The following is a 25,251-nucleotide window of genomic DNA, read 5'->3' as shown; positions in this document are numbered from 1 at the left end:
AGATTAAATATAGCAAATTATGATTGAGTTAGATATATACTAATACTAGGATCCAAATTCAATGACATGTTACTATATTTTGGAATCAAGTAATACTACAGAAGGTGGGGTTTACAATTTTTTTTTGTTGCTTTAGGCCTCCTAGTTTCTTCTTTTAAGACACTACAAATATAGACGCTCCCTGAAAAAAAAACAAAGACGCTCACATGTACACGCACATTCGCACTCTTATGAACGTGTACACATCCCACCCTATTTTGAGAACTTTAAAATAAAATAAGCCGATATATTTTAAAATTGATGATGTTACCATCATGGACGACTCACTATCGTTCAGGATATACATGCCAACACCAATAACCAATGATAAGTCTAGCATTTGAACCTACAGGAAATCAATCTAATTTTGTATCGAGCTATTGCGGCGTCACCTTAGACATGGCATGGTGTGTCATGGTAACTTTTTGTCTTGTCTATTGCCGCGGAGTAGATTGGACCGAATTTTGCTCGATCGATAGACCGAGGCAACATATTAGACATTTGTTGCATTTTGATCAACGATTCCTATATATTTCAGTTTGATATTTCTGAAGTTTCAGTAATTTCACTCCCCTTCAACAAGCAAATATCTCGCCTGAATTTTTTGTATTTTTCCAAAAAAAATTGAATTTGGACAAAATTTATTCAAGTTCAGTCAAAATTTGTTAACTTCTTAAATAATTTCAGACAAAAACTTCTAAAATTCGTGAAAATTTCAGTGACCGAAATTCCAAAGGTTAGGTGAAAACCGAAAGTGAACACACTGATTGTGATTCGCATGTTTCGGTATAAATATTCTACACCCCCCCTAAAGAGCTAAGTGTGGAGGGTTTGTTGACGGCTGTAAGATACCAATTATATGTCGCCAATACCTGTATAAAGCATAGTTAATAATATATCCAACATAGTGGTAGGATTTAATTCTAACATTTTCCACGAGTGTTGGTGTATATTTGGATGCAGATAATAAACCATCAAAGTTGGGAGGAAATTTAGACTAAAGTGAAGAAGAATTCTATCCATACAAGAGTTGGGCTCATAAACTCCATTAAAACATCATTTTCTAAATAAGCCTAACTACCGGAGAAATGGAGAAGGTAGGCTGAGAATGAGCAACATGCCAAAATTTGGGTTTGTTGAGCCAAGCCAGGGTTCGGCCGAACCCCAATCTCAGCCGTTCAGGCTGGGGTTTAGCATGGACGCTCCAGATGACGTCCTGATGGCGGTTGCATGGCATTTCAGACATTTTGCATGATCTACAACCGTCATACCTGCCTATAAAAGGAGCTCTTCACTTCACTTCTCACACGCACTCCAAGCTTGAGCTGAATTATAAGATATTACTTCCTCCGTTTCACAATGTAAGTCATGAACGTGCTAATGAAGCCTAGAGGGGGGGGGGTGAATAGGCTGTCCCTGAAAACTTAAAAACAAATCGCAGCGGTAAAATTCAAACAGACCCGGAACTTCCTAGTAAGGAACATCGGAACTTCCGGTCTGCCAGGCCCGGAACTTTCGGTGTTCTAGGACAGGAACTTCCGGGTAACAAAACAAAGGATGAAATTCAAATTTCGAAACAGGAGACTAAGCCAATCTTCACAAGATGGTGCACATGTATTCTAAGCAGAGAATAGATCACAGAAACATCCACAGAAACATCACAGAAAGAGACAAGAGCGATTTTTTCCCGAAGTTCGGATCTTGCGATCCTACTCTCCATTGAGGAGCTCCAAAGAGCTGGGTCTCGATTAACCCCTTTGCCTCACTTGTGCAAAAACCCCAGAGGAAATCCACAGCCTTCAACCCCAAACACCCCTAGGCAAATTTCTAGAATTGAGTGACCACCAAGATCCAACTCAACCTACTTCTAGAAATCCGCCACAAGTGTGGGTTGCTCTACTTGGAAAGCCTCTAGAATCTCAGCAAAAAGAACTGCATTAACTTACCTCATTCCCTTTCGGAGGAGAGGTGATCCTTCACAAACTTACCCGGGACATCCACAATATGCAACGGATTCTCGCGGACAACACCTAACCGTCTAGGAGATCATCTCCAAGAGTAATAAGCACCGAGATGACAGCCCACGAGATATTCCAAGTGCTCACCAAAGATCCTAGTCTTCACACCTCTCCAAATCTTCTTCTCTCCCTCTCAATCTTTCTTTCTCACAAGAATTAGGCTCTAGATTGAGTGGAGAAGGAAAGAAACACTTGGGAGAGGCTAGCAACAGCTCTAGGTTCAAAAAGTGAAAGTGGAATGGCCAAAGAACGAGCTGGAAACGAGCTGGTTATGTATAACGGCAAAAGGTGACGTCATCTAGCCGTTACTCACAATTTTGAACTGGAAACTAGACAGAAAGTTCTGGACCTGGAAGACAGGAACTTCAGGACTATACTTAGGAAAATCTTTTTCACAAGACCGGAACTTCCGGACCTGGAAGACAGGAAGTTCCGGACTTACATTTTTGGACAGATGGAGTATTTGCAAAAATAACTCCTAGGGAAAATTGACACTTCGTTTACACTAAGAGCACTTGACATATCTCAGAGCGTCACCTGGAACCCCTCTTAATAGTACGGTTTTTTCCTAAAAACTCGATTGCAATAAATAAACTATCCTATGCACTTCTCGAGTTCCGGTCCGCTTTGATTTTATACTTATGGGGGGTCTCCAAGCATCCATCTTCCACATCTTGGACTAATGCACCTGAAAGTAACTTAATGAACTCATTAGTCTCTTAACCACATTTGTCATTAATCACCAAAGCCCACTAGGGGGATTAATGCACTTTCAATCTCCCCCTTTTTGGTGATTGATGACAACATGGTTAAAGCTTACAAAAGATTGATATGAATTTTGTTTTGAATGGTTAGAGGTGAATGAAACTCCCCCTTAGTGTATGCATATGGATGATATGAGTAAAACTCATATGCATATATATAAGGGAGCAACCGAAGAGAGTTTCCTTCATCTCTACTCATTCGTGGGATGCAAATAAGCAGTAAGAATAGATATGATATGCAAATGATGTGACATGGTGAGCACTCAAAAGGATAAAATCAACATCACATCACAAACAACAAACAAATATGAAGAGCAATATAAATAAAGAGCAGCTAAGAGCATCTAACAGTCATTACAAAGGACCAAACACAAATCGAGAAATATTACATGTCCATAAGTGAATAAGAGTAGAGGCCAAAGGACTGCCAGGTCTGGAACTTCCGGATAAAATACCCGGAACTTCCGGACAAGCTGACAGGAATATAGCGAGGGAGCTGCCAGGTCCGGAACTTCCGGATAAGAGGATTCAGAACTTCAGGATAAACAGACAGAGCAGGCAACAAGCAGCAAAAACAAAAATGTTGACCCCCTTCGATTGCAATTTTCTCCCCCTTTGGCATCAAGGCACCAAAAAGAGACAAAATCACAAGGGAAGAAGAGGATCAAGCCTCATCATCATCTCCATTAGAAGGAATGATCTCGGTGTCGCCGGAGTGAGGAGAGTCAATGTCTTGCCCGGCGGTGTCCACTGCTTCATCTGGATCGGTAGGCACATGCTCTGTAGGTGTATCGGACTCCTCATCATCGCTGCTCTCCTCGGAGTGGGAGGACTCCTCATTGAAGAAATGAGTAGAGCCAGAGGGACTCTCACCACTAGCAATGTCTTGAGCAGCCTCATAAGCAGCAAAAGGATCAACAAACTCCTCATCATCAAAAATATCAGAGACCTCCTTGCCTGCTGCAATCCAATCTTCCTTCTGACGCCTCTCTATCTTCTTCACCTTCTTAGCTGTCTTAGCACACATGTAAAAGATAGCCCGAAGAGCCTTGTTTATGGGGGAGGAAGACTCAGAGCGCTGTGGAGCAGCAGAGGAAGAAGCACGAGTCGCCCTGGTAGAAGGAGGAGCTGAAGAAGAGGGAACATGAGGATGGAAAAGGCTTGTGCTGGTTGTCCTTGAAATAGCAAATCCCAGTCTTTGCCTCAATCGTCTTCATTATATAAGGAGCATAGATGCAACCTCTCTTTGGCTCACACACTGTCTCATAGATCTCACTCCAGATAAGCTTCATGATGCTGAAATCTGGCTTGTTGTAGCGCATGCGACTGAGGAGGAGCGCATGCCTACCTGGAAGAGCTGTAGCATCTCCCACTATGGGGAGCAAAGACCACCTGAAGATAGAATAAAGCACTCTATAGTATGGACGCAACTCACGAGTAGTCCCCAAACAATCCTTGGGAGTATCCTTCTCATACAAGAAAGTAGTGCTGGTCGGGGACAAAGCATCTTCTACAAAGGTATGTGGACGACTCAGGTCATCATCATCTAACTCCAAAGCTGCAGCAAACTGTGCCATAGAGACCCTATACTGCTGTCCCTGAATGGTCCACTTCACAAAATCAATTCCCTTCTTGGTGGTGCCAAAGAAAGCGGTGGAGTAGAACTGACCAATGACTTCCTCATTCCAGGTATATTGCAAGGCCAACAGATCTGCCACGTACTTGCGCTCACACACCTTGCGCACCTCATTGAAAACTAAGTTGTTCTTTGAGGACATGTACTGCCAGTCTAGCCACTTCTTCTCTACCACTGGATGAGATCTTCCCATGATCACAGAATTATACCAATCAACTTGCACCAAGGTCCTGAATCTGTCATCCTGAGAGTCAGCAGGAATTGTGTCAGGACTCACCATTCTGTCCTTTCCACACTTGAGCAGATTCTTCAGATAGTTCACCCTTGGACGTCTAGGATCAAGATCAACAGCCCTCGTCTTGTAAAGCCTCAAAGGATTGCTCTCAGAACCAGGCTCATCCTCATTGCCACCATCGTCTGACTCAAATGCAACTGGAGAGGGAGAGCGGGGAGCATCACGAATGACAATGCTACTAGCCCTCCTGGAATGGATCAGAATCTGACTCCCACTGTAAAAATCTCCAACATTTTTTTTTGCCCAATCTCCCCCTAGGAACACGAACTGGGGGGCTCGTGTCAGCAGGAACATCCTGTGAAAGCTTCTATCTCTTCTCACGAGGCATACTGACCACTGCAACAAGAATCAACAAGGTTGGAGTGCAATGGTTAAAAGAAAAATTGAAGGAATCAAGGTTTGCTGGCTGGCTGGACAAAGACCGGAAGTTCCGGACTCAAGAACACCGGAACTTCTGGCCTGCAAAGCTGAAGAACAGTGGATTCAAACAGGCCAGTGCATGTGACAAAATCCTATAGATCGGCAATCTACAAGGTAGCAGGAACAATTCTATCCAAAAGGTTTTCTCCCTAGGTTCACATATTTAGAGATTGGGGCAAAAACATGATGAACCAAAAGAGAAGATCAAAAGAGCTACCTTGATAGAGGAAATCGCAAATCAATCGCGGGATGAACCTCCTAGCCACCAATGTGGTTGATTCCATGTAGAGGAATCAAAATTCCACGGATGAAACAAGAAATCGCCGAGATGATCACTGTAGCGGCGGCTAGGGTTTGGAATCGGGGTGGGGAAGAAGTGTGGAGAGAGGTGTTTGATGAAAACAAAATAACGAACACACAGAAAATAGGGAAATACTGTATTTTATTAATCATGATTCATTAACATGAATGTTTACAAAATACAAGATAGGCTTCCACAGGAGTTTGCCTTTTGCCTTCGTGGGGAATGCTTAATAGAAAGGTATGCTAACTGGAGATTGCGTGCAGTCCGCTGATTCCCGGTGCCTAGCAATGAGGCTACCGGTTAATTACATTCATAGGAGCGAACCTATGGAACACCTTCGATTAAGCTGCACTCTGTGATCATCGTCTTCAAAATTAATTGCTCGCCGAAGTTTGAGGTTGGTACGGAGATTTAATGATAACTGTGATATAGGTGGCTTTGTTTTGCCGAAACCCATTTACAATATATTATCACCACGTCCATACATGAATCAGGTATCATAATAAAGGGGATGACTTTTGCCTCGTCGGTGCCCAGTCATATATGCCAGCCTTTATTAGATGTGGATATATCGCTACTTTTGCCTCGTCGGAACCTAGTAACGTGTATCCGTTCTTGTCTGTTTGGACATGTTAATAATATAGTGACACCGGCCTCGTAAATGCTCGGCCATAATTTTTATCTTCCAAAGATCACGAATAGCTCCCATGCGTGTGCATGGTAGTAAAATATATTTTGTAAAACACCGCCTAGATTATCCAATCGCCAATGAAAGTTGGACGTATCTAGCGCTGTTGTTATCTATCATAGTAACAAATAGATGATCCAATCTCCAATGAGGGTCGGACATCTAGTTTTGGGCATAGAAAATATCAAATAGTATTCGGATAATCCGATCGCCAATGAGACCGGACCAACATTATTCCATCGATTGTATAAATGGAGTTTGATGATAACTGTGTTTCGGCTCTCATTGATCTGGCTTTAATCATCGAGATCAAGATAGATTAAAAACACGCAGACGTTCCGATCGCCAATGAGGACCGAACATCTATTGTGTTTAATCTAAAATATTAATATTTATTCAGTGTGCTCACCATCCAGCGCAAATATCCTGAATGACGGCATGTTGTCGATAAATGACTCGACTTGACGAAGGACGCCGCCTGCGGTGTTTAATTCTCTCCGCAGCGGCACCGGGTTGCTATCACCGGCCGGCTTCAATCTCCTCTCCTGATTTTCCTAATCTACTGAGAAGAATGGGATGAATGAAAATGGGCAGCTAGGTGTCTCCTGTGGCGCCCTCGGCGTCCCCAGATCTAGATGGGTCCTGCTCCTTTTATAGGCAGCGGCGACGGAAACTGCCTCCGAATTTCCAGCGCCCCGTGCTAATCTTCGTGATAAGCCGACGCAGAGACAAGCCAATCCTTCGACGTGTACTGAAGTCTGGAGATAATCATGCGATTAACATGTCTAATGACAGTGGGCCCCATATGTTTAATCGCCACAGCCAATGACCATGCATGCTCACGTAGTAACGATAGCACTTGCTTATTTCTTTTCTTTTAATAGCTCCAATCTTTTGAATCGTACGTCGGATTTAAAATCCATTTGAACTATTACTTTCTATTCAAATTATACAACAAAACGAGTCCAATATTGAATATATTCGGACATCGTGATATTTAAAATTTTTGGGCCCACATGTCATATAGACACGTCTCGTATATATTTAGTAAAATTGGGTGGCAGATAATATTTTCGTATAAAAGTAAATGCCCAATAATTTATTATATCTTATATGAATTTTTTTGCACAAAAACTCATAAAACAAGAGGGAGGACAGACTCGGGCTCCCCCTAGGTATTTATACCCCCGACCACCAGAAGTTCCGGACTGGGGAGACCGGAACTTCCGGCCTGACAGAACAGAGGGCAGTCAGGTCCAACTTCAAAGGAATAGACGAGAATTCAACAAGTGGAATTAGAGAACTATGGACATGCATAGACTTATGATGCATATGACCAGCCAACAATCAACATTACATAACACTGGTCAAAATACATCACAAGAAAGGGACAAAAACCAAATTTTCGCAAAAATTTTTTCACAAAAGGGTTTTTTTTTGGATAAAAGGGGAATTGTTTACACCCAAATTTGGCACCTATGGACGAAATAGGAGAAAATTGCCAAAGTTTGGAAAGTATCGGGTTTCCTTCACAGGGCCAGTCAGACCGCAGGTATATGGGTGGTCTGACCAGCTAGTAGGGCCGGTTTGACCGCAGGTATGTGGGCGGTCAGACCGGCAGGGTCCGAGTCCGAGTCTGTTTACGTCGGGTCTCGGGTTTCCTTGCTCGGGAAGGCATGTTCCGTGTTTCCTTTGGTTTCTATCCCGAGTTGGGCATGGAGAAGGGCCTGTAGAGGGCAAGACCAACCCCTATTTAAGGGACAAGGCCGGTTCATTGTAAAACCCCCGAATACAATCTACTTGAATCGTTCTTTTACTATGTTTTCTATTTTACCCTAGTTTCAGTCCATCTTTGTCGGTTTGCGTCGTAAACCGTCCGCCGCCGCTGCGAGAGTGCGACACCTCTTTATAGATTTGTTCTGAAAACCTTCCGTTTTGCCCACGAGACGGGTAGTTATCCTCATATCGATCTAAATCGGCCTATAGGCTGATTTTGATCTCTAAATCGGCTCCGCTAGCCGGTTTAGTTTTTCTTTTTGCAAAACCCATCTTGATTTGGCCCTTTGGCTAGATCGAGGTGGTTGGCGACTCCATATCACCGCAAGGCGTTTAGGTGTTGCAATCGAAATCGATTCTAGTAGGGAACGATCTAATCGGCCATATCACGGCCAGATTTCGTTTTCGTCAAATTGAGAGTTTCGGCTAAACAGCCGAAATCAATCCATACAAATCCATCGCTGCTGCTGCAAAGTTTTCATCAGATCAATCTATCCTCGCGCATATCGGGATAGCGACAAGCGGCCGGCAGCTTCTCTGCTGTCCACGGTCAGGAGATCAGAAACCTAACCCAATTCGGTTTGTACGTGTTTGAAAAAAAATCAGGCTGTACAAAGCCGATTTAATCAGAGTAGGCAAAACTGAATTGGTTTCTATTAGTGCGTGCATTAGGCAACTGTCAGTTTGTCTCCGAGCAAAAAGAAGAAAAAATCAGGTTTTTGAATCAAAGCCGATTTACACTGTTGTGCACGTATTAAAAAAATATATCAAAACCAAAACCGATTAATTGTATCGGTTGTTACTGTGAAGCATCAATTTTCAAAATTTATTAGGCGCACACGTTTGTTATACCCAAGGAAATCAAGACCGTATATTAATTTATTCGGTCAAATATTTCGGCTATAAGCTATATGGCTGGATTTAATCAAGGAATTTCTTCATCAACTATGACGAGCGGGAACAAGTTCAACAGGATTAGTACACAATACATTAGGACTGATCAAGGCGTCATGAGAGGAAACGTCCCGCTACCTCAAGTTGTAATTTCATCAAAGGTAACTTTCAGTTCGTCCAACCCGTCCTTTGCTATTCAAAACGTTAATAATCATTGTGTAGATACATATGCTACTTCTTGTTTTGCTCCTATACAATATGCTTATAATGCTACGGGGGGATCAATGGGTGATTATTGTCACGCCCGGAATTTCTATCCAAAATTTCAAACGCTTACATGTGTGTGAACCCTCGTCCAGGAATCAGCCGAGGCACACAATAACAAATTGATAATAGAGTACAATTATTACTCCAATTAATAAGCGAATAAAATGTCATTACAGAGGTAGATAGTTCCTCTCAATCAATAAAGATCTAAGCAGCGGAAAATAAAATAAACGGCGCGGACGGCTCCACTCCACAAGCAGCTTGACCAAGGCTACACCTAATCCTTCACACCATCAGCATTATTGTAGAACTCTTCCTCTGATGAATGATTGCAAGGTGAGTATATGACATACTCAGCAAGCCACGCAGCAAATATGCAAGTGCACAGGATAACAAAGGATGGCATAGTAGGGTTTCATTTGCAAAAGCAGCATTTAGCAAACATTTGAGAATTATAAAACAGTAGAGTAATTAATCATCAATTTTAATCAACACTAAACAGCACACCCATGCTGCTCAGGCCCAACCATCCTGAACAACCATACCCGGCTGTACAGATCTATCTCCAAACCAGGAATATACCATTCCAAACCAGGAGCTAATCAAATTATTACCAAATAAAGCACCTTTTATTATGATGAGAAGTGTGAGACTAATCACGAAAGACATTGTTAGACCCGCCCATAACCGCGGGCACGGCTATTCGAATAGTTTTACTCTGATCAGAGGTGTACCACTGTACCCACAAGACACAACCCCATATCATGTCACCATGTGCCTCAATACCACCACGGTACCTCGGAAAGGAGTTGTGACAATACCCCTTGCACAACACAATCCATTACAGCGCACCTTTCCTGGATCATAATCACCCCCTTATAAACAAGGCATGGACTCCCCAGCGACCCCCGTGGGCTTATCTCCGCCACTTCTCAGTCTGGTGCCCCGCAATGAACCATGCTATACAAAAGATAAAGCCGTTGCCCACACTGGCTTGTGGTTGGCACGGTTAATGTTTCACAACCGAAACTCGTGAACCGGTCCTTAATTGCCATGAGCACGACTCTCAAAACCATGTGCTCACAACCCACCATTATCAAGTTTTAGTTGGCAAGTAATTAATTAACCAATCACGATTGACCATCGTAAACTATCATTAAGCCATCATTAAATAATAGTGAGTCATAAGTTATCCCAATAATGTGCTAATGTTTCTAAGCATGGCTAAGCAATCACATCTAATATCTAGCTGAACCAATATGTAAAGCTCAACTAGTCAAGTTATAATAACCCAAGGTATCAAGGAATAAAGTAATCAAGAACAAAAGGGCTATAACAAACAATAGGTTAATTCCACCCAATGACATTCGAAAATAGATGCAATAGTTGAATAGAAACAATAGCTTTAAACGGGATCAACATGCTCAAAGGGTTGTTTGGGATCTGTGTGACTTGCCTTGCTGGCCTTGGAACTCTTCAAACTCTTCTCCTGCGAAAACGGACTCTCCGGAAACGACGGAATCTAAGCAAAAAAGAGCAAAATCACCAAAACAGCACATAAACAAGCATGAACAGTACATGTGGATATTTTTAACATGTAGATCTCAATTTTAGAAAAAAATAGAGACTTGAACCAACTAAAACGGAGCTAAGATGAATTAGTTATGAATTTTTGAAGATTAAATCGGATTAAAACACTTAAATTGATTTTAATTGAATTATGACGCAATAATGAATTATTTTTGAAAAGGAAAAGGAGGATTATTGCGTCAGCGGGCTAGGGTTTCGGTGGACCGGGCGCACGGGCGATGGTTCACGCGAACGGACGGCCGAGAACGATCCATCCAAAACGGACGGCCGAGATCGATCGGTCTACGACCGGCTCACGGAAGAGGGCGACGATGACGTCAGCGATGACGTCACCACCGGCGGCGGCGGCTCGGCGGCTCGGGCTTGCATGCTCGCTGGTGAACGGCGGCGCTTCGGCACGAACGGAGAGCACCAACGGGTAGAGCGCGACGCGGCGAACTCACCGGTGACCAAAGGAGCGGCGGAAGACCAACGGACGGCGACGGCGACGACGAAGAAACGGCGGCGGTCTTCGGGTCGACGGCGGCGATGGTGCTCCGGCGATCTTCGGCGACGGCGAAGGGGCGGACGAGGACGGAGACGCGACGGTGACCACGACGGCGGTCTTCCCGAGCGACGGCGACGTCTGGAACGGCGGCGGCGCACAGCTGGAGCGACGGCGGCGACGGCGGCGCTAGGGCACACGGCGCTAGGGCGCTACGGACGACGAGAGGCGAAGGCGAAGGTGGCGGCGGGTAGAGAAGAGCTCGGGGGTCCTTTTAAAGGGGCTAGGAGGCGACGGCGAAGGCCCACGGCGGCCGGCGACGAGAAGGAAAGATCGGGGTTTGAAGGAAAGAGACCGATCCGATTCGAACTCGAATCAAACACATTCCAAACCGATTTAGCCGATGTTTCCAAAGGAGAAAAGGTAGAGGAGATCCCAAAGATTGTTTCCCCTCAATCAATTTCACCGGAAACGAAAAGGAACGGCCGGATTTTGGAAAGGAACGGCGGCGGCGCGAAACTAGGGTTTCGGGCGGCGGCGGCCGGAGGTTGACGACGACCCTGACAGGTGGGCCCCACCTGTCAGCGGGCGGACGCGCGCGCGTGCGGCGGCGGACTGGGCCGACTTGGACCGAGGAGAGAGAGAGCGGTTTTGGGCCGACTTTCGGCCCAAAGCCAAAAGAAGACTTTTTAAAACCTTTTTCAATTTAAATTATTCATGAAATGCAATTCCATTTATTAAAAATATTTCCTTAGCTCAAATAAATCCCAGAAAAATCTAGGAATTATAGAATTAAGCAAAGTATTTAATGAAATTTTATCTGGCCCCATTTTATATTGGAATTTATTAATTAAAATTAGATCTTCTCTTCAAGACTTTTAAAATTATTTCTAAAAATTCCAATTAAACAACAATTTATATATTTTGAATTTTCAGGGTGTGACAATTATACAGCTGATTACACAGGAATCGGCTATATGCAAAACCGAGCTGACGGTATGACCGGTCGTGACACCGGTCTAATCACATCCTTTGCCGGTCAGACCGTGCCCACCATGGCCGGTCGGACTGTGTACTACGCCGATCAGACCGTGCCTACTATAGCCGGTCAGACCGTGCCCTATCCTGGCCAGATCGCGCCTCCTGTGGCCGGTCTGACCGCACCACTGACCACCGGTCAGACCGGGCCATGGGCCAGTCAGACCGGTTCCCTAGGAATTTCTCCAGGTTTTCATACCACAACTAGCAGTGCTGATTTTAATTATTATTCATCACCTGTTAATATTGTTAGTCATGCTACTCCACATGTCCCTAATGCTTACAATGATTCTAATAGAGGATATTCTCACGATACTAAGCAAGGCCAATATAATCATATTGCGCCACAAACACAACCTATTAGGCCACCAAATCCACCACCAATTCAACATAGGCCTGATAATATGGAGGAGATAATTAGTGAGATTTTTAGGAATAAATTTGGGATTGAAGCTAGGAATCGTGCTAAGGTTTATCAAAAGCTGTATCCTGATTATTATGATAATGTACCATATCCTCGTGGTTATAGAGTTCCCGAATTTACCAAATTTAGTGGTGAGGATAGTAGGACCACATGGGAGCATGTAGGTCAATTTTTAGCGCAATGTGGTGAGGCTAATAGTGATACTTTTAAATTGCGCTTGTTTTCTTTATCTTTGTCCGGTACTGCTTTTACATGGTTTACTTCTTTACCGGCAAATTCTATTAGTACTTAGGCTCAATTAGAACAAAAATTTCATGATTATTTTCACACTAATGAAATTGAGCTTAGGTTGTCTGATTTAACATCGGTTAGGCACAAATACAATGAATCTGTTGCTGATTATATTGAAAGGTTTAGAGATGTTAAAAATCGATGTTTTAGTTTGAAAATAACTGACAAAGATTTGGCCGACATTGCATATGATGGATTACTTGATTCTATTAAAGAGAAAGTGAATGGCCAAATATTTCTTGATGTTGATCATGTGTTGCATGAAGCTCTGGCTCAGGAAAGCCGAGTGGATGATAGTAGCTTACATGCTAGTTTAGATGATAGAGCAATATCATGTATAACCGAACCAAGCGATGGTTCGGATTGTGTTAATAATTTGTGCAATGATGCCATAACAATTATAGCCGAACCAAATGTTGGTTCGGATTGTCTTGCTAGCGTGGATAATAATGCAATAACCATTATAGCCGAATCAAGCAATGATTCGGATTGTGTTACTAGTTTAAACAAAGATAGAATAGCCGAACCAAATAATGGTTCGGATTGTGTTGCTAGCTTAGAGAATAGCATCATTGAAAATATAGCCGAACTAAGTGATGGTTCAGGTTATATCATAAGCGAAAGTGAAATAGCATTATCACCTAAGACCGAGTCACAAATCGGTCATGTGGATGTTGGAAAAGATGATGACAATGTCTTGCGGGATAGTAGAGATATAGAATCCAAAGTAGCTATGCATACATATTAAAGGCCGTATCCTGAACATGTAGATTCGGTCCCATACCCACAAGGATTTGAGGTGCCCAACTTCATAAAATTCACAGGTGAGGATACTAGAACAACAATGGAGCATATCGGCCAATTTATTGATCAATGTGGTAAGGCCGGTAGTAATGATTTGCTTAAGTTAAAGTTGTTTCCTCTTTCTTTGTCAAACTTTGCATCTACATGGTATAGTTTACTTGCTCCTAATTCAATTTCTACATGGTCACAAATGGAGCATGAGTTTCATGGTTATTTCAAAGATGCAAGCTTGATGGAGCAAAGACCGATTGATACTTCATCGGTCACTTGTGAAACTATTTCGGTTACATCTATGCCTAAGACCGGAATTGTTAGTGATCCTCTCCCTGTTAGTTCTATTGATGTTGGCAAAAAGAAAGGGAAAAGTGTTATTATTGGGGATCCTCGGCCTAAGAATAGGATAAAAAATGTGAAGGCCGAAGATCATAAAGTTGCAAAGGGTGAGTCATCTAGTTCCCAAAAGACCAAAAAGCAGAAGCTCACTTTTAAGATGCTTATGGCTAAGTACAATAAAGGATTAGCCGGTCAACGATTTGATAATCAAACTAGTGATTCAAAAAGACCAAGATCATCTCGTAGGGACAGATTTGGTCAAACACCAAAGCAATCGGAGCCATCAACCATACCAACTCTATACAAACCTCCGATTGTGATGCCATGGTATCCACATCCAATGTTACCGTTTGGTTATCCTTTTATGTATTACATGCCATGGATGCCTCAACCACCTATGCCGTGTCATCAAGGATGGAAGGAATCACCTAGGTCAGTGCCAAATCATTCATCCAGCTCAAGACAAGACCTTTCCCACAAAAGAATCGGTCCAGTGGATCAAAGGTGAAAAAGGTGAAGAAGGTGTGGGTGAGGAAAGAAGCCAAAGCTCCGGAGGTCGTTGCTATCAATGAGGAATCTCAAGATGTTCATGTACCTACTGGAGATGCGGCGAAAACTATACAAGCAGAGAAGACTGAAGCCAATGCCGTTGCTGTCGACATCGGCGGTCTGACCGAGACAGCTGGCCGGTCTGACCGCCAGACTACGGCTGGTCTGACTGACCCTATTGGCCGGTTTAACTGACAGCTTGTGGCCTGTCTGACCGGGCCCAGAGGCCGGTCTAACAGGGGGCATTGGAGAAGAGTGGGAAAATTGAGAGCAACATAGGAGCTTCCACTTCGACCAAAAATATGAAGAATCATTGCTTAGCTCCTGGAAAACAACCACAGCCGAAGTGGATACCTTCTGGCTTATCTCGCTCTCAAAAGAGGAGGCTACAGCGTCTTCGGGCCATAAGTCAAAAAGAAAAGGAGGCCGAAGATGTGGAGAACAAGACATGCAATAATTTAGAGCCTCGAACAGCACCTAGGCAAGTGTGGAGACCCAAAGAGGTAAAAGTTAAGAGACCGGTGATTTCCCATAGTAGAGATAAATCTAATTTGATGAGAGGAGAATCATCGGTCATTAGAGATAAGTCTCCTTCACATGATGCTATGGGTGTTAGTGCGGTATCCATCTTGCCTTCGAAATCGTGCAATCAAGAAGGCCGATTTTGCTCGGGGGGCAAGACATTAATATGCTCATGAGAGAACCAAGAGAAGATGAACGGCGATGGATACAATACCACATCTTTGAGCCGCCGTTTGTTGGATGTTAAGGCAAGGTATGAGTTTATTGTGTTCATCATCATATTATATGCCTATGCGATGTTAGAACATTGCTTACTATCTAGCACATGTGTGTTTTTGCTTATCGAATTGATATTATACATAGATGTTGCAAATGCTAGTTCTAAGTAGTGGAATTGGTAGGTTGGCATATAATTTGTTTGAAGTATGATTTGGCTCATGAGTCTTTGATATTTATTTAAAGCCAAATTGTATGTGTTTTTATGGATCACCATATAAGATATAGATTTTATAATTATTGCACCATTAAAGTTTTGCTTATTAGTAATTCGGCTAATGTCAATGGTCAATGTGATGATTTATTCTAGAGTTGTTTTCTTTAGAAACATTGGCATTGTTAATATTTTGCATATATGCTCAAGCTGATTACTTACATTTCTAGTTTATTGGAATTCATGTGTGTGAGGCATATGACTTTGGTGATTCATTATTGATCATACTTCAATCGGCTAAGTGTTTTTATGCCATGATGATTATAGTTTCAAAAGCCATTTGAATTAGTATTCATCTAGACATGTTAGTTGGATGTTATAGTTTTTCATATTTCTAGAGAGAAGGAATTTTGGTCCAATAATTTGATACACCAAGCATCTGGCTATTATGTGAAGAGAAATTATATACTAAAGGCCGATCCTTGATTTCAAAAGTTTGGACAAAATTGGCAAAGTCTTAGACCAGGGGCGGTCTGACCGGCATTGCACGGCCGGTCTGACCGGTGGTACCGGCGGTCTGACCGGCTCTGCATGGCCGGTCTGACCGAACAGACAGGGTGGTCTGACCGGCATTGCGTGACCGATCTGACCGATCCCAGACAGGAGACTGGGGGGCACATTACAATTGATTAAAAGGCCGAATTAATTATGAATTCGGACATTTGTGCCCATGAGTTAGAAATAGCTTGGAGAATTTCTTTGATTAGATATTTGAAAGATCCTCCACTTAAGGTTGATCGGAAGATGCGGCGGCAAGCGCTCAAATATTATATCGCCGAAAAATAGATAGAGTATTACTTAGATAATGATCAATCTCAAGTTGCTAGGAGAGTAGTACATGAAGGGATTTGTGAAATTCATCAATCGGCCCGTAAGATAAATTGGTTGCTTAAGAGAGTGGAGTTCCATTGGCCGAAAATAATTGATGATTGTTTCAAATGTTATAGAGGGAGTGGATCTTGTTAACGGATCGGCAATGTTCAATTAGCGCCTACCGCTGTGTTGATTCCTATCATTAAACTATGGTCGTTCCGAGGTTGGGCTTTGGATTTAATTGGTCAAATTTTTTCTTCGTCATCAAAAGGGCATTGGTTCGTGCTAGTTGCAATGGATTACTTCACTAAGTGGACCAAAGCCGTGCTGCTCGAGAATATTACTTGTACGGAGGTAATTGACTTTATTTTGAAGCATATTGTTCATAGATTCGGTATTCCTCAAATGTTAAAGGAGCTTCTTTTATGTCCAAAGAAGTGAGAAGTTTTGCCGAATCTTATGATATTAAGTTGTTGAGTTCTTCTCTTTACTACGCTCAGGCTAATGGATAAGCCGAGTCGAGTAATAAAACATTCTTAAAATTGTCGTTTTGCCAGTTGAGGTAAATGTTGGCTCTCTTCGATATTTCAAGCAAGACGACTTGTCGGCTGAAGATTACAAGTCCTTGATGAGAAGCAATTTTGAAGACGTCATCGACAAGCGTTTGAAGACTTTGAAGGAAATGAAGACACTTCAACACGGTGTTTTCAGAGAGCAATTAATGGGAAATACTTCAAGAAATACTTCCCGAGCATTTGGCAAGATGCTTAGGAAGTCCTATGGCCGGTAATTGGATTATCGTCCTGAGATAACATGTTCTATGCTTTTAGGTTCACGTATGTTCACCAAAAAGGCAGGGAGGCATGTGTTTACACCCAGATTTGGCACCTATGGACGAAATAGGGGAAAATTGCCAAAGTTTGGAAAGTATCGAGTTTCCTTCACAGGGCCGGTCAGACCGCAGGTATATGGGCGGTCTGACCGGCTAGTAGGGCCGGTCTGACCGTAGGTATGTGGGCGGTCATACCGGCAGGGTCCGAGTCCGAGTCTGTTTTCGTCGGGTCTCGGGTTTCCTTGCTCGGGAAGGCATGTTTCGTGTTTCCTTTGGTTTCTATCTCGAGTTGGGCATGGAGAAGGACTTGTAGAGGGCAAGACCAACCCCTATTTAAGGGACAAGGCCGATTCATTGTAAAACCCCCGAATACAATCTACTTGAATCGTTCTTTTACTATGTTTTCTATTTTACCCTAGTTTTAGTCCATCTTTGTCGGTTTGCGCCGTAAACCGTCCGCCGCCGCTGCGAGAGTGCTGCACCTCTTTGTAGGTTTGTCCTGAAAACCTTCCGTTTTGCCCACGAAACGGGTAGTTATCCTCATATCGATCTAAATCGGCATAGAGGCTGATTTTGATCTCTAAATCGGCTCCACTAGCCGGTTTAGTTTTTCTTTTTGCAAACCCATCTTGATTTGGCCCTTTGGCTAGATCGAGGTGGTTGGCGACTCCATATCACCGCAAGGCGTTTAGGTGTTGCGATCGTGCTTGTCGACTTGTCAAAAACATTGCCAACACGAATGTTTGAGCTTTATACCTGGTATCAAGACCATCTTCTATCAAAAAGTGATCTCAAGACACAAAAGCTCTTTTTTTTTAATTTACATTTTAGTGATACATGTTTGGCTATGAATTAGCCAACCACCCACCACCAAATGTTACGAGAGTCTAAGATATTGAGCTAACTCCTAAGCTCGCAAAATCTTTTCTCATCTAAAGGCTTGGTGAAAATGTCGGCTAATTGGGTCTCGGTTCTCACATGGGTAAGGCATATGTCTCCTTTAGTCTCATGATCTCTCAAAAAGTGATGGCGAATATCTATGTGCTTGGTTCTTGAATGTTCAATGGGATTATTGGCTATTTTGATGGCACTCTCATTGTCACATAGGAGTGGAATCTTGGTGAAGTTGTAGCCAAAATCTTTTAGGGTTGGTTTCATCCAAAGGAGTTGGGCACAACAAGAACCGGCTACGACATATTCGGCTTCGGCGGTGGACAATACAATGGAATTTTGCTTCTTGGAGGACCAAGAAACAAGGGACCGCCCAAGGAATTGACAAGTCCCGGTTGTGCTTTTTGTATCAACCTTACACCCGGCATAATCCGAATCAGAATAGCCCAAAAGCTCAAAGTCACAACCCTTAGGATACCACAAGCCAAGATTAGGAGTATGAACTAAATATCTTAGAATTCTCTTGACGGCAATCAAATGGCACTCTTTAGGCTCCGCTTGAAAACGGGCACACATACAAACACTAAGCATGATGTCGGGACGAGATGCACATAAGTAAAGCAAAGATCCTATCATGGAGCGATATACCTTTTGGTCCACACATTTACCATTATCGTTGAGGTCTAGGTGGCCATTAGTAGGCATGGGTGTCTTGATAGGTTTGGCATCCTCCATCCCAAACTTCTTGAGTATGTCTTTCACGTACTTGGTTTGAGAGATGAAGGTGCCCTCTTGTGCTTGCTTCACTTGTAGCCCGAGGAAGAAGGTCAACTCGCCCATCATAGACATCTCGAACCTTTTAGTCATGACAGTACTAAATTCTTCACAAAAAGAGGCATTAGTAAAACCAAATATTATGTCATCGACATAAATTTGGCATATGAATAAATCACTCTTAAATTTTTTAGTGAAGAGAGTAGTATCCGCCTTTCCAATTTCAAAACCATTTTTCAAAAGAAAATCTCGGAGACATTCATACCAAGCTCTAGGGGCTTGTTTGAGCCCGTAGAGCGCCTTGTGGAGCTTGTACACATGGTTTGGCAACTTTGGAACCTCGAACCCTGATGGTTGCTCCACATAGACCAACTCTGAGATAGGTCCATTGAGAAAGGCACTCCTGACATCTATTTGGAACAACCTAAAATCATGGTGAGCGGCATAGGCTAGAAGAATTTTAATTGACTCAAGGCGAGCGACAGGTGTGAAGGTTTCACCAAAATCGAGACCCTCGACTTGGATGAACCCTTGCGCAACTAACCGGGCTTTGTTCCTTACAACCACCACATGTTCATCTTGCTTGTTGCGAAAGATCCACTTGGTGCCGATGACATTTTGCTTGGGTCTCTCCACCAAAGTCCATACTTGATTGTGAGTGAAGTTATTCAACTCCTCTTGCATAGCCATCACCCAATCCGGATCACCAAGCACATCTTCCACCCTGGTTGGTTCCAAAGAAGAGACAAACGAGTAGTGTTGACAAAAACTTGCGACACGAGAGCGAGTAGTTACCCCTTTTCTTATGTCACCAAGTATGTTGTCGACGGGATGATCTCTTTGGATAGTGTGATGTATCCTTGGATGGTGCACTAGGGGGACCTGAGCCTAATCAGTATGCTCTAAAGTGCCCGCAGCATCGATCCCATCCACTTGCAATGTTGGCACGTCTTCACTGCCATTGGTCCGAAGGTTCCGGACTGGAGAACCCAGAACTTCCGGGCCTGGAGATGTCTGGAGGTTCTGGTCAATAGGACCCGGAACTTCCGGCTCAGCAGACACAGCACTTGTAGGGCTATTGGATGTCGATGATGGAGGTTGATCCCTGTCTTCTTGGTCATCCTGCGTCTCGACTGGTCGTATGTCTCCAATAGCCTTAGTACCTATAGCTTGACTTGGATCCACATCTCCTATAACATGTACAACAACTTGCTCTCCTTGGGAGCCATTAGATTCATCAAATGTCACATCCCTAGTGACTTAAACAATACCGGAGGTTTTGTTGAAGACACAATAGGCATGTGCATTTGATTCATAGCCAAGTAAGAATCCCTCATCCACCTTAGGTAAGAACTTAGATGAGCGAGGCCTCTTACTCAAAATAAAGCATTTGCTCCCAAAGAAAAAAAAAATGAAACATTAGGCTTCTTACCACTCAAGAGCTCATATGAAGTTTTCTTTAGGATCTTGTGGAGGTACAAGCGGTTGATGGCATGACATGCGGTACTCACGGCCTCCGCCCAAAAGACATCCGAAGTCTTGTACTCATCAAGCATTGCCCTTACAGCTTCAATGAGGGTTCGGTTCTTCCTTTCAACAATGCTATTTTGGGGAGGATCATAGGGGGCGGAGAACTCGTGCTTGATTCCTTCTTCATCAAGAAATTCCTCCACTTGAGTGTTCTTGAATTCTCCTCCATTGTCGCTTCGCACCCTCTTGATAGTGAGATCATAGAGGTTTTGGGCTTGCTTTGCGAAATGCTTGAAGACATCTTGAGCTTCGCTTTTGTCATGGAGAAAGTACACCCAAGTGAAGCGAGAAAAATCATCAACAATGACAAAACCATACTTGTTACCTCCAATGCTTATGTAGGCCACGGACCCAAATAAATTTGGGTCCTTTAATGTTAGTTACCAAAGCCTTAGGCACCCACACACAAGTGCGATACTCATCATTGTAATTTCCATTAAAGTAAGCAACCACCTTGCCCTCTGAATTTTTGGAAATTACATATGAATCATAGTAAAGACTCTGTAGCCGGAACTTCCTGGTATTATACCCGGAACTTCTGGTCAGCCCCTTCGGCCTATCAGAAATCCGGAACTTCCTGTCAAAATGTCCGGAACTTCCTGTCTTACAGGGCAGGAGCTTCCGGTCATTTTGTCCGAAACTTCCGAGTGTCTGACCAGTGAAGGGACGAGTCTCCTCATTTGCTTGTGGAGCTTTACCTTCTCACACAAACATCAAGCATTCTTTCCCATTTACCATCACACGCTTAGACACAGGACTTCCACCCGAAAACCCGAGCCTGTGTCCATCCTTGTTAGGATGAGCGATGATGGTCTTGTAAAGGGCATCTTTTGAATGGTATGTTTTCATGCATCCATATTTCACCAATGTGCCCAACCTCTCATTCTCTTTCTTAAGAGCTTGCATAGCATCAACATTAGTAGCATAAGAGTTCAAATCAATATTGTAACACCTAGCACAACCATTGCTAGTAGATGGGTTGGAAGGATTAGAAACCACATTTGGTTGAGAGGTGCTATTCCAAAGAGTGACAAATTGAACTTCAAGATCTTTATGACTTATGTCTAAATTAACAAATTTTTCTTGAAGAGTTCCATTGACATCTCTAAGGCTAGCTAAAGAACCATTAGCCAAAATAAGCTCATTAGCTAGTTGTTCATTTTTAGCACATTCTTTAGCTAAGCTCTCCTCTAAGGCAAGGTTTTTTTTCTTCTCAAGAATAAGCAATTCTTCTTGCCTTTCGAGTGATTGTTCTTTACTATCCAAAGCTCTCATTAACTTAGCCAAATGTTGCATAGTGGGTTTGCTAAAGCTCTTAAGCACATCATCTAATTCATTATCACTTTCCTCATCATTAGAACCAACATCAAGAGAGATGTGAGAGGGCTTTTGAGTCATCACCTTGAGGGCTTGGGCCATGAAACAAGAGTAGTGGTAGGAGTCGTCATCGTCATCACTCAAGTTGTTGAAGAGACGCTTCTTGCTTGAAGAGGATGACTTGAAGGCAACGGTAGCAACACCACCTTCTCCTTCAACCTTCTCTTTTGGCTTGGGCTTGGGCTTGACCTCGGGATCTTCTTCATCTCCGGAGTACTACACCTCCGCCATGTGTGCCTCCGCCACATGAGCACGCTCTGGCTTCTTCTTGCCTCCCTTAGCCTTAGCTTCATTTGACTTGGGACAATCGGCAATGAAGTGGCCATATTCGCCACAATTGAAGCAAGCTCTCTTTGATTTCCACTTTCCCTTGTCACCATCCTTCCTCCCTTTGCCATAGCCACTCTTGCGAAGAAAGTGCTTGAATCTCTTGACAATAAAAGCCATCTCTTCATCTTCACTTTCTTTACAACTTAACTCTTCTTCTTGTTTTGCCTTCAAAGCCACTTCTTGATTTTTGATCATGGCGGCATTCTTCTCCATTTGCCTCACTTCACGAGCTTCCTCTTCTTGCATCTCATGAGACACAATTCTTCTAAGAATGTCACTTGGGGTGAGCCTCTTGAAGTCTTTCCTTTCCCGTATAATTGATACAAGAGTGGGATTTCTTGGACCAAAAGCACGGAGAAGTCTCTTGACCACAAAGTGATTTGTCATGTCCTCACTCCCAAGTCCTTTGATCTTGTTGACAAGGATCATCATCCTATCATACATCTCTTGAGGTGTCTCCTTGTCATCCATCACAAATCTTTCAAGCCTTCCTTCCAACAATTTAATCTTGGCCTCACGAACGACTGGTGATCCCTCATGAGCCAATTGCAAAGTATCCCATATCTCCTTGGCCTCCTCAAGTCCATCAACCTTGTTGAACTCCTCCGGACTCAAGGCGGAGAGAATCGCATTGGAAGCTTGAGCATTGCGGTGGATGAGTTGCTCTTGCTCCGAGGTGAGTTCCATGTCATCATGGGGTACATCAATACATGTACAAACAATTTTCCAAATGCTTGGATGCAAAGAAATTAGATGCAACTTCACCTAGTGCTTCCAAGCGGCGTAATGTGTCCCATCAAATTGAGGAGCACGCCCGGAAGGCACGGAGACAAAGTTATGAGGAGGAACATTAAGTTTGTTGTAATCAAAGTGAATAGCAGCTCCCTTGGGTCTAGTATCCTTGGTGCTTGAAGCGTCTCCCTTGTCGTCCAACCCTTCGGTTCCCTCTAGATGCGACATCGTGGATCACTCCAAGCGGTGAAACTTGAATAAATAGCACCTTGCTCTGATACCAATTGAACATGCTAATGAAGCCTAGAGGGAGGGGGGTGAATAGGCTGTCCCTGAAAACTTAAAAACAAATCGCAGCGATTAAATTCAAACAGACCCGGAACTTCCTGTAAGGAACACCGGAATTTCCGGTCTGCCAGGCCCGGAACTTCCAGTGTTCTAGGACAGGAACTTCCGGGTTACAAAACAAAGGATGAAATTCAAATTTCGAAACAGGAGACTAAGCCAATCTTCACAAGATGGTGCACAGGTATTCTAAGCATAGAATAGATCACAGAAACATCTATAGAAACATCACAAAAAGAGACAAGAGCTCCAAAGAGCTGGGTCTCGATTAACCCCTTTGCCTCACTTGTGCAAAAACCCCAGAGGAAATCCACAGCCTTCAACCCCAAACACCTCTAGGCAAATTTCTAGAATTGAGTGACCACCAAGATCCAAGTCAACCTACTTCTAGAAATCCGCCACACAAGTGTGGGTTGCTCTACTTGGAAAGCCTCTAGAATCTGTTACCTCGTTCCCTTTCGGAGGAGAGGAGATCCTTCACAAACTTACCCGGGACATCCACAATATGCAACGAATTCTCGCGGGCGACACCTAACCGTCTAGGAGATCATCTCCAAGAGTAATAAGCACCGAGATGACAGCCCACGAGATATTCCAAGTGCTCACCCAAGATCCTAGTCTTCACACCTCTCCAAATCTTCTTCTCTCCCTCTCAATCTCTCTTTCTCACAAGAATTAGGCTCTAGATTGAGTGGAGAAGGCAAGAAACACTTGGGAGAGGCTAGCAACAGCTCTAGGTTCAAAAAGTGAAAGTGGAATGGCCAAAGAACGAGCTGGAAACGAGTTGGTTATGTATAACGTGTAGGTGACGTCATCTAGCCGTTACTTACAATTTTGAACTGGAAACTAGACAGGAAGTTTCGGACCTGGAAGCAGGAAGTTCCGGACTTGCATTTTTGGACAGATGGAGTATTTGCAAAAATAACTCCTAGGGAAAATTGACACTTCGTTCACACTAAGAGCACTTGACATATCTCAGAGCATCACCTGGAACCCCTCTTAATAGTACGTTTTTTTTTCCTAAAAACTCGATTGCAATAAATAAACTATCCTATGCACTTCTCGAGTTCCAGTCCGCTTTGATTTTATACTTTTGGGGGGTCTCCAAGCATCCATCTTCCACATCTTAGACTAATGCACCTGAAAGTAACTTAATGAACTCATTAGTCCCTTAACCACATTTGTCATTAATCACCAAAACCCACTAGGGGGATTAATGCACTTTCAAGTCATTTTAGCATTTTGCACATTCATAATGATGTTAATGAATCTAGATAAATATATATGTCTGGATTCATTAACATCAATATGAATGTGGGAAATACTAGAATGACTTACATTGTGAAACGGAGGGAGTATATTATAGTTTATTGTATACTAAAACTAGGGAGAGAGTACAGTAGAAGAAGTTGGAGGAATTCCGGAGTTGTCGGTAATCCTCTCTTATTTCTTATACTTTGTTAATTACTACTCTCCGTTTCAGGTTATAAGACTTTCTAGCATTGCCCACATTCATATATATGTTAATGCATCTAGGCACACATATATGTCTAGATTCATTAACATATATATGAATGTGGACAATACGAGAAAGTCTTATAACCTGAAACGGAGGTAGTATGTTTTAATAAAATTATCATTCTAAGTAATTAAGATTTGCTTGGTGAGAATTAATTCCTGGTTAGTTCCTAATTAGCGTGCGAGATCATTGATCACTATAATCTAGTAAAATATAGTGGTTGCTTTAGTGTGTAGATAGCGTTAAAGTAGTTATTAATTGCGTAGACGTGGTATTGGGTAATTAATTTTCGGTGATTGCTCCGTATCCCACAGTAGGTTTGAGGTAGGTGTAGAGGTGGTGACAGCCCTCAATTACACTAAAGTCCTTCATGTCCGGGTAGCAGTAGAGCGATGTCACACCCCGAAGTTCTCCTCCCAAGCCAAAAATTTAATTTATAAGCGACCCTAAGAAAAAAACCGGTGCAAAGCAAGAGTAACCCC

General features: G+C 43.0%; 1 protein-coding gene across 1 annotated transcript; it reads right to left on the bottom strand.

Moving 5' to 3' along the window:
- Positions 1–22,059: 22,059 nt before the first annotated feature.
- Positions 22,060–22,860, bottom strand: LOC136356974 (uncharacterized). The gene has a single exon (XM_066311699.1). It carries the CDS (start codon positions 22,858–22,860, stop codon positions 22,060–22,062), a length of 801 nt encoding a protein of 266 aa, XP_066167796.1.
- Between the last annotated feature and the right edge of the window lie 2,391 nt (positions 22,861–25,251).

The sequence above is a fragment of the Oryza sativa genome, chromosome 6, assembly GCF_034140825.1.
Source record: "Oryza sativa Japonica Group chromosome 6, ASM3414082v1".
In the NCBI taxonomy this organism is placed as follows: Eukaryota; Viridiplantae; Streptophyta; class Magnoliopsida; order Poales; family Poaceae; genus Oryza; species Oryza sativa.
This window is presented reverse-complemented; position numbering and strand designations above follow the sequence as displayed.